Source organism: Tarenaya hassleriana, unplaced genomic scaffold, assembly GCF_000463585.1.
Source record: "Tarenaya hassleriana unplaced genomic scaffold, ASM46358v1 Cleome7, whole genome shotgun sequence".
In the NCBI taxonomy this organism is placed as follows: Eukaryota; Viridiplantae; Streptophyta; class Magnoliopsida; order Brassicales; family Cleomaceae; genus Tarenaya; species Tarenaya hassleriana.
Window position 1 is genome coordinate 3,906,445 of NW_010969548.1, and position 10,449 is coordinate 3,916,893.

At 40.0% G+C, this 10,449-nt stretch overlaps 1 protein-coding gene and 1 long non-coding RNA gene across 3 annotated transcripts; one reads left to right on the top strand and one right to left on the bottom strand.

Annotated features, from left to right (window-relative positions):
• Nucleotides 1-6: 6 nt before the first annotated feature.
• Nucleotides 7-2,763, bottom strand: LOC104801250. Of its 2 annotated transcripts, none has more exons than XR_769849.1 (3): nucleotides 2,679-2,763; nucleotides 649-759; nucleotides 7-130 (listed from the first exon to the last, which is right to left on the bottom strand). It is a non-coding gene; the product is annotated as an uncharacterized LOC104801250 (long non-coding RNA). The 2 variants fall into 2 exon arrangements; XR_769848.2 differs by lacking the exon at nucleotides 2,679-2,763 and adding an exon at nucleotides 1,211-1,298.
• A 97-nt stretch (nucleotides 2,764-2,860) lies between these two features.
• Nucleotides 2,861-9,809, top strand: LOC104801249 (protein NETWORKED 1D). Its single transcript, XM_010524451.1, is given in 6 exon segments — nucleotides 2,861-2,985; nucleotides 3,426-3,492; nucleotides 3,605-3,827; nucleotides 3,907-7,708; nucleotides 7,861-8,260; nucleotides 8,495-9,809. Coding segments are annotated over 4 exon segments (5,358 nt in total). The 5' UTR covers nucleotides 2,861-2,985; nucleotides 3,426-3,492; nucleotides 3,605-3,736; the 3' UTR covers nucleotides 9,560-9,809.
• The last annotated feature ends 640 nt before the right edge of the window (nucleotides 9,810-10,449 follow it).

Sequence of the window (10,449 nt, forward strand, 5' to 3'; positions counted from 1 at the left end):
TATAAGGAAAGAACTGAATCTGGAAAGTTCTGTGGGCAAATTGGTTGTAAAATACCTTCAGATTCTCATTTAGGCAGCTGAGCCAATCCTGTGTTCTTTGCAGCCTCAGCTTGTTTCTGCAGATACCCACCTGATTCGAACACCATAAAGCACAAACTTCAGAGCATAACCACATATCAAATCAATGTGTATGAAATGAAAGAGTAGCAGTTCGCCTTTGATACCGACGCTTTTGAATAAAAAAACAAAAGATCTCAGAAGAGCTATTCTATGCCATAATATTCAAGATCACAACATCATCCAATTACCATCAACATAGATGATCAAACATCAAGTAATCCTAGAGTGAAACATTCAGCAAACAAGAAGAAAGTCTTGAATCCAGCCCAATCTTACTCTTGATCCTCTCCTAACAACATGACTCCACACTCACAATTCGTAATAGATGTCGACGCTTAATACTCAAGTCAAAGATCTAGATTCACCAGAGTTGAAACCGCCAAGAAACGATAGATGTCAAGAATTCTCATTTAAAGACCAAGTACACGAACCGTGTTTGACAGTGAGGGGTAACCGTGTTCCGTGGCATGTCTCATGCACCGAGATTACAACAAGACAAGGGTCAGAACAAAACATCAGGGTACTAACCTCTTCTGGATATAAGATTGATACGTGAACGAGGACATTCGAATATCCAGTCGTCATCTTCCAAAGACTTAACCTGCCTGTCTAGTTCAGCCATTAAATCAGCCTACAATACTGCATCACAACAGCAAAAGAATCGTTACATTAATCGAAACAGATGGAAAATATTCTCAGGCGACCACATTCATGCAGTGAACTAAGCGATCCCGGTAGATTCTCTCTATTGAGATTCTGTATTAGAAATTTAGAAGTCATCTTAAACAAAGTATCTACTGTTTTATTTTAAGCCTAAAACAAATTCTTCTATGGACGGGTTTTACATACACACACAAACACACCGCCCGAACACATTATAACTACATTGGATAGAATAAGAAACACTAGCAAAACTACGACATGAAGAACCAAATGTCTGCAACAGCACAACATGGAGGAAACGCTCAATGTGGAATCAAAATTCGTTTCATTGAGCGAAGAAAAACTCAAAAGCAAGACATCTGGAAGAAGGGAATATTGATTCTATGGACGGGTTTTTTCCACTTTTTCGGGGTTTGGACATAAGTACCTGGTTACCCATCTTTCAGTTGTTGGCCTCAGGAGATTTAAGAGTTCGGAATCGGAATCGGAATCTCGTGTATTCAAAATCTAATATTTAAAATCACATGTGGTGGAAAAAAATAGAACAAATCAGACTACATTATTTCAGTACACGTAAAATAGCACAAATTATTATTAGTGACTTGTAGTAGCTGCCACTTAAAAGGTTTACAGTCCATGATAAATTACTCGATCCATTACAGGAACGTTACGAAACATCTCATTGACTAAATTAATTTAATTATTTATGAATAATGACGCTGTATAAGTGGACCGACCTGGAAAGTGTTGGTTGGGCGTTGATGATTCAGGAGTAGAAATAATCAAAGGCTACACGTTTAACATTTTCAATATTGGCTACTAACCTATACATACATACATACATATACATATATGGAATGATATTTGCGTGGTCCATTTTTATAGGTAGAATGAACAGTATTAACTTGGAAGGCAAAATTAACACATCAAAAGAGATAAAAAAAAAAAGCATCAACCGACAGGAGAAGTCAGGTAATAAATAGCATAGCCTTTGGTCTAAACCTTACATCGCAAAAAATAAAAAATAAAAAAAAAAAGGAAAAAGAAATCCAACCGAATCACTTTTTAAATGTATTAATAATGACGAAATATTAATGTATTTTTATATTAGATTAGGTGTTTCGGATTCTTATTTTTCATTTTTGAGTTTAGATATACGAAATAACTAAAATCGAAATATAAATAAAAAAAATAGAAAATAGAAAATAAATAAATAAATAAAATAAATAAACTCTGCTTTTAACTAAAGGCGGCCTGTCACTGGGCTTTTGCCTTTCTGCTAAACGAGTGTGACACCGTGTCTTTTCAAGCCCAATGTCCTGCCAAAGATTCTCTACTTTTCCCCACCCCTTTAATTATTATTATTATTATTGCTATCATTATTTTTATTATTTTAACACAAAAATACAACATCCAAAACCAATATTGAAAATGATAGTTTTGTTTTTTTTTTTTCCTAAGAAAGATGGTGTTTTACTTACTTTTTCTCAATATTAACCTACTTACAATCCAATTTTATTTGGAATGACGTACGTCAAATTTTCTAGGTAATTGAATTGATATTTTATATAAAACATATATTCTACAGGTTTTATTCTTTGTAGAGTAATTTTTTGGATGAAAATTTTCAATATTAAAAAATGATTATTTCCATGAAAAACAATCTAAATCTTAGTTAATAAAGATTCTCCAATCTTTATCACTTTAGATTACTTAAAAATTACAATCACATTGTTATTATTATGCATATCTTAAAATTATCTCGTATATCTCGCAAAATTAAAATACGCATTAATCAGATATGGGTTCAGGCATCACTGTAAATTTAGTTTTTGGGTAGCAAATTAAAATAAGTTATGAATGGTAAAAGAAATAAAATAAAATACGTTACGGACCTCCTGTGGTAACCGAATCTTCACTCCTTAAAGCTCACGCTTTACTTGAGGAAATAATCCATTAATTTAGTTGCTGGAGTACTCGAGGGGCAGTTTCGTCATTTAACAGCTCTCTCTCTCCCTCTCAAAGACTTCCACCAGAAACCTTGATCAAACGAAACTATTCACTGCGTGAAAAAGCAAAGACGAAAGCGCCGAGTTAGAGAGAGATCTAGAAGAAGATGGGATGATATACGGCGGAGAAAGAGAAGCCGAAGCTGATCGGAGGAAATTGCGAGGATATTTTGAGCTCTTAAATTTCTTTGTGGTAATCTTCGAGAATCGTGGACTGTATAATTTTTGTCATGATCAGTTTCTGGTTTGGTGTTTCTGCTTCTTCATCTTCTCCGTTGCTGTATGTTCTCTGATCTTCTCTTCGTGGTGTTCATCGTCTGGGTTTTTTCTATAATTTTTTTCCACGGAATTTCAGTTTGGTAAGAACATGGCTCCAAAGCTGTTCGATTCGTTTGGTACATCTACTGCTTTTGTTTTTTTTTATAAAGAAATCTAGATTTATAATCTTCGGTTACGTTTCGCGCTATAACCGTCAGCATGAGATTTTCCTATTGTGTTCTCCTAGGCTTCTGTGTGTGATCATGTGATTGCCCGACATGAATCTGGTTGTTTTCTCGGTATTAGAGCGTGAGATGGTCTTTGTGCTGATCCCAATTTCATTTGGTGACAATTGCTTAACATGTTTCTGACCAGGTTATTGAACAACCAGATTGGCTTTGGCCAGTGAATTTTCTTCCCGGCTTTGGCCTTAGTTGACCAGGTAACTTGATCACTATTTCAATCTTCAAAATTTTCCCTTTTTTTATGTTTATATGATATGATTAGCCAGTTTTCATCATAAGGGAGCCTAAGCTTTACTCTTTTTTGGTCAGCAATTGTGAAGGAGCAGACCGACGGAGCGGCACTGATCTGTCTAGAGGACCTCTGTATTTATACATCCTCTGGTTGCTGAGTGATTCAATTCCTATTTTTCCGGCTTGTGTTGCGGTCAGATCATAGGAACCATGGCTGGCGTATCGAAACGGAAGTATTCGTGGTGGTGGGATAGCCACATAAGCCCCAAGAATTCTAAATGGCTTCAGGAGAATCTCACAGGTACTTGATCGATGCGGTATGATTCAATGATTTGGTTGTTTAGGCTTATTTTCTTACAAGTTTCTGTCTGTGTGTACAGATATGGATAGCAATGTCAAACAAATGATCAAGCTTATCGAAGAAGATGCGGATTCCTTTGCCAGGCGGGCGGAAATGTACTATAGGCAACGGCCTGAACTTATGAAGTTGGTTGAAGAGTTTTATCGAGCATATCGTGCATTAGCTGAAAGATATGATCATGCCACTGGTGTAATCCGTCATGCTCATAAGACTATGGCAGAAGTGTTCCCAAATCAAATTCCTTTGATGTTCGGTGATGAATCACCTGCCGGTGCTGCCATCAATGAGGCTGATCCACGAACACCAGAGATGCCACCTCCTATCCGGGCTCCGGTTGATCCGGACGAGTTACAAAAAGATGCTTTAGGGGTCTCTTCATCTCATGTGCCCTCTGTTAAAAGGAATGCAGCCTTCACAGAAGAACCTCAGTCTGTGAGTAACAGAAAAGGTTTGAAACAACTTAACGACTTGTTTGGGCCAGAAACAGGAAGGGCAAGGAAAGGATTGAATTTCAACTATGCAGATGAGAAAGGAAGAAATGGTCTCAGCAGGGACGAAAGCCATGATCTCAAGACACGACTTCTTTCAGAATCTGAACGAGCTAGCAAAGCTGAGGCTGAAATTGCTGCCTTAAAAGATGCTCTTTCCAAAGTGCAGGCTGAAAAGGAAGCTACCTTAACTCAGTATAATCTGAACTCGGATAGACTTTCTAATATGGAATCAGAAATATCTCGTGCGCAAGAGGACTCCAGGGGGCTGAATGAACGAGCCACAAAAGCTGAGGCTGAGGTCCAAACTCTCCAAGATACCCTTAGCAAATTGGAATCTGAAAAAGAGTCCAGCCTTCTTCAGTATCAGCAATCCCTGCAGAGGATAGCTGATTTGGAGGCTAGCATCTCTCAAAGCCAGAAGGATGCTGGAGAAATAAACGATAAAGCCAGGAAAGCTGAAGCCGAAACTCAAACCTTGAAGCAAAGCCTTGCCAGAGCTGAAACCGACAAGGAAGCTGCTCTTGTTCAATACCGTCAATGTTTGGAAACCATATCTAATCTGGAAGAGAGGATGCGGAAGGCTGAGGAAGACGCAAGGATTCTCAATGAACGGGCAGAGAAGGCTGAAGCTGAAGTCGAGAACTTGAAGCAAACAACTTCCAAATTAATTGAAGACAACAAAGCTTCTGAACTTCAGTACCAACAGTGTCTGGAGACGATTGCCGATCTAAAGCTCAAACTATTCAATGCCCAGGAAGAAACCCAAAGGCTTAGCCGTGAGATAGAAGACGGCGTTGTGAAGTTAAGAGTTGCTGAAGAAAAATGTGTTGTGTGGGAGAGATCAAATCAGACTCTTCACTCCGAGCTGGACACTCTTTTGGAGAAACTGGGGAACCAAAGTCAGGAACTCACAGAGAAACAGAAAGAGCTGGGAAGATTGTGGACCTGTGTGCAAGAAGAGCGCTTGCGTTTCTTGGAGGCTGAGACCGCTTTTCAAACCTTGCAGCAATTGCATTCGCAGTCTCAAGAAGAGCTAACAGGTTTGGGTTTGGAACTCCAAACTAGGTCCCGGATTTTGAAAGACATGGAAACCCGAAACATTGGTTTACAGGAGGAAGTTCAGAAGGCCAGAGATGAGAACAAGGGACTTAACGAGCTCAATCTGTCTTCAGCTGCATCGATTAAAAGTTTGCAAGAAGAGGTCTCAAGCTTAAGGGAGACAATACAGAAACTCGAAGCTGAAGTTGAACTTAGAGTGGACCAGAGAAATGCTCTGCAGCAAGAAATATATTGTCTTAAAGAGGAGTTAAGCCAGATAGGGAAGAAACATCAGAATATGCTGGAGCAGTTAGGGTTGGTAGGTTTAAAACCAGACTGCTTTGGGTCATCTGTAAAGGGCTTGATGGATGAAAACTCGAAACTCAAAGAACTCAACGAAAGAGAAAGCAACGAAAAAATGGCTCTTCTAGAAAAGTTGGAAATGATGGAAAAGCTTGTTCAGAAAAACTTTTTGCTGGAGAATTCTATAGCAGACTTGAATACCGAGCTGCAAGCAATCAGAGAAAAGCTGCAGATATTGGAAGAAGCTTGTCAATCACTCTCAGAAGAGAAATCAGGTCTTATGGCTGAGAATGACACACTGATGTCTCGGCTACAGACTGCTACAGAGAACAGTGAGAAGCTCTACGAGAAAGGCAAGTTGCTGGAGAATTCTCTTTATGACGCCAATACAGAACTTGAAGATCTGAAGTTAAAACTGAAGACCCTAGAAGATTCATGCCATTTACTCAATAACGACAAGTCCAGTTTGATTTCTGAAAGAGAGAGCTTAATTTCTCAGATGGTTGTAATGAGAAAATCCCTGGAAGATACGGAGAAAGGACAGGCAGAGCTGAAACTGAAAGTCTCGGAATTAGGAAAAGAGAGAGAATCCTCACTTCAGAAAATTGAAGAGCTGGGAATGTCCTTGGTTGCCAAGGATCGGGAGTATGTTAGTTTTGTGCAATTGAGTGAGGCTCGGTTGGGCGACATGGAAACAAAGATCCATCTCCTTCGAGATGAAAATGAATGCAGGGAGAGAGAATATCAAATGGAACTCGACCGGGGTGTTGATGCTCAGATTGAGATTTTTGTTCTGCAGAAGTGCTTGCAAGACATGGTTGAGAAGAACTCATGTCTGATTGTTGAGAAAGAGAACATCAAAGAGGCATCTAAACTGTCAAAGAAGCTAGTCTCTGAACTGGAACAGGAGAATACCGGGAAACAAATGCAGATTGACTCCTTGATTGGCCGGATTAAAATGTTGAGAATGGGGCTTTATCAGGTACTGAAGAGACTTGAAATTACTCCAGATATTGAGTCTGAGGATGGGAATATACAAGACCAAAAAATCGTGCATGGTATACAGAGAAAACTTGATGAAATGCAGAAAATGCTATTAGAGATTCAGAATGAAAACCAACATGCAGCCATTGAGAACTTTGTCCTTGTCGCATTGCTTCAACAACTTAAATTAGAAGCAGTTGGCATAGTGAAGGAGAAGAGTATTCTTGAGGAAGAACTTGAATTTCAGCGTCTGCAGCTCTCATCTTCGCAGGATGAGACGCAGAGACTTGTATGCATCAGCGAAGAGTTGACCTCAAAAGTAAACCAGGGAGTTAACAGAGAGGAAGCCTTGAACATGGAAATAGTGGATTTGCATAGCCAAGTTTCAGCCTTGCGTGATGCATACACTGCTTTGCAGGACGAGAATTATAAGAGTTTGGAAGAGAAAAGATTCTTGACAAAGTCAACTGCGCAGTTGGAGGAGGAGAAATGCAAACTAGAAGAGGATATCGCCTTGCTTCTTTCTGAAAATATTTACCAAAGCAGTCTCATTCGTCTCCTGGAGGATGCCGTCTTGGCAAAACTTACAGAAGCTAAGGAACTAAGTGAGGATCTGGGCAGAATCAATTTTGTTAAGGATAAGCTTGAGGAAAAGGTAAGGGAGATCGGCGTTATGTTAAAAGATGCAGAAACCGATAATTCAGAGCTTAAAGGTTTGCTAGAAAAATCGGAGGGTGAGTTGCTTTCTGTCAAATCAGCCAATGATAAAAAAGAGAAGGAGCTTCTAGAAGCAATGCTTTTGATCTCTGTCATGCAAAACGAAAAGGGGGAACTATCTAAGATGGTGGAGCATTTAGAATGTAAATACAAGGAAACTCAAGCAATACAAGAAGACCAAGAGAAGCAGGTCATGTCACTTCGTGGAGACAACGACGAGCAGATTAAGGAGACCGGACGTGTTAAAGAAGTGAATCTGAAATTGGAAGCCAGATTGCTGAATTTTGGGTAGCAAATTAAAATAAGTTATGAATGGTAAAAGAAATAAAATAAAATACGTTACGGACCTCCTGTGGTAACCGAATCTTCACTCCTTAAAGCTCACGCTTTACTTGAGGAAATAATCCATTAATTTAGTTGCTGGAGTACTCGAGGGGCAGTTTCGTCATTTAACAGCTCTCTCTCTCCCTCTCAAAGACTTCCACCAGAAACCTTGATCAAACGAAACTTCTTAAAGAACGATGTGAGGCTGTATTGTGGGAATCTCAGGCTGAGGCATGGTTTGGAGAAATGCAGATATCTGTTGTGCATGAAGCATTGCTCAAAGGGACAACCCGGGAGCTGGCTGAAGCTTGTGAGAACCTTGCAAGTAAAAGTGCATCGAAAGACATTGAGATTGAACAGTTAAAAGAAAGAGTAATAAGCTTAGAGGATGCAAACAGAGAACAGCAAGGCCATATGGCCAAGTATGCCCAAGCTGCAGTCTTGCTGGATGGATGCATAAAATCTCTTGAGAAGCGTATTGCCACACATCGTGAATCCGAGGATGAACTAATCAAGGTGTTTTATCTTATTCACGTTAATATCTCCTTTATTTCTATCTTTGAAATTGTATATTTAGTCCTTTTTGTCAAGTTTAGTTGGCTTAGTCTTTGGTCTTGGTCTCCATTTGTCGGTCTTAAACCATTGAAAGACAAATTGCTTCAACTCCTTGTATCTGTCTTATCCATATCCTTGCTATGTTGTGATTTTTTTCATCGAGGGTAATTTATAGTTTGTGCCTCTCTTAAGCAGGACGTCGGTTCAGTGGCTGACAAGGATGGCAAAGGTTATCATCCTACAGGAGAAGACGGGTTCTCGGAGTTGCATGATATGCGTTTGAGAATCAAAGCCATCGAGGAGGCGGTGATAGAAAAGGAAAAGGTTGTGATGCTCGAAAACTCAAATGCATATTCAAAGCTGGAGGCCGCGATGAAGCAAATAGAAGAACTAAAATCTGGTTCCCAAAGGAGCAGGAGGAAACAAGAGGGAGAAGGTCGATCACAGAAGCAGATCCATGAAACCTCTCCAGAGGAAAGTGAGGTGATAACGAAAGATATAATGCTTGATCAGGTGTCTGATTGCTCATCTTATGGGATAAGCAGGCGAGGCACTCTCAAGGCCGATGATGAGAAGCTCGAGTTGCGGGAAATAAATGGACATGACAGCAGTTTTGACCTAGAGCTACAAAAGCACGAGAAAGGCAAATCCTTGTCTGTGGAGTCGTTGATCGTGGACAAACTGGAGATCTCCGATAGATTCTCGGATCCAAACCAAGAAGTACACAAGAGGAAAGTTCTAGAAAGACTCGACTCCGATTTACAGAAGCTAGCGAACCTTCAGATCACTGTTCAGGATTTGAGGAGTAAAGTGGATACCGACGACAAGGACAACAACAACAAGGGGAAAGGAGACGAGTACGAAACTATCAAAGGACAACTCGAAGAAGCAGATGAAGCCATAGGGAAACTCTTCAATGTGAACCGAAAGCTGATGACCAAAGTGGAGACAAGATTCCCGCGATCAGAAGGCAACAACAAATCCACTGATCTGGATGAAACAGAGAGTAATAGAACGAGGAGGAGAATATCGGAACAAGCAAGAAGAGGGTCGGAGAAAATCGGGAGGTTGCAACTGGAGATACAGAGAATACGGTTTCTGCTTCTGAAACTCGAAGGGGAGAGAGAAAACAGAGCGAGGTCGAAGGTTTCGGATAGCAAGACGAGGGTTCTGCTAAGAGATTACATCTACGGAGGAATGAGGAAAAAGAAGAAGAGGACTTCATTTTGTGCCTGCCTTCAGCCGCCTCAGTCCCCATGACCATTTTCAACTGTTTCTTGCAATATTTAGTATCTTCTTCATATTTAGTATATGATTGAGAGAGAATAGTATCTGCTTCAGACCTTTTTTTTTTCTGTTGGAAGAGTCTGTATATGTTTGGGTTATTGAGTTCGAAACCGAAACTTAAATGCTTGTCTGAAAATTTGCCCGAAATTACTAGCAATATGTATATCACCAGGAGGAGGTTAACAATTACTGGTTTATGACAAGAAAATTACAATTTGTTGTAGAGATTTTACACGTTATTACACAGATTCTCTTGTCTGCGGACAGCTCTGAAAACGGTGAGCAGAGACATGAAGAGGTTGATGATGTCAAGGTAGAGAGCGACGGAAGCCCAAATGTACTCGTCGTACTGGTAACGGTTGAGCAGGTTGTCGGTGTCGTAGATTATGTATCCGCAGAATATTATGGAGGCCAAGCTTCCGTATATCGTCACTGTTATCCGACCCAATGGGAACAGTAGCTGCAACAAAACCATTTACCCAAAAAAAACGCGATCTATTTCAAGATTCATGTTCTTGAACGGAAAAAAACCAGCAACCATATATATGGTCCATGCCCATATGAATGAACATCTAACTGGACTGCCGTCGACCCCACCATTGAGGAAATGCTTGAACTCCATTGCCATGAACCTTGAAACCACACGTTTGGTCCTCCACGTGCACATGATTCTCACTAGTGGAGACTTCTGGGCCCTAATTCTCCTAAGAAGACCTAGCCCACATTACCTATTGTGCATACGGCTGTCGGGCCCATTGGGCCTTTATTTTTAAATATGCAATTACAGGCCCATAATAACGTTCTCTTTCTCCTAAGAATTATAATTTAGATTTTTCTTTTGCTACACAATTGTTTTTTTTTTT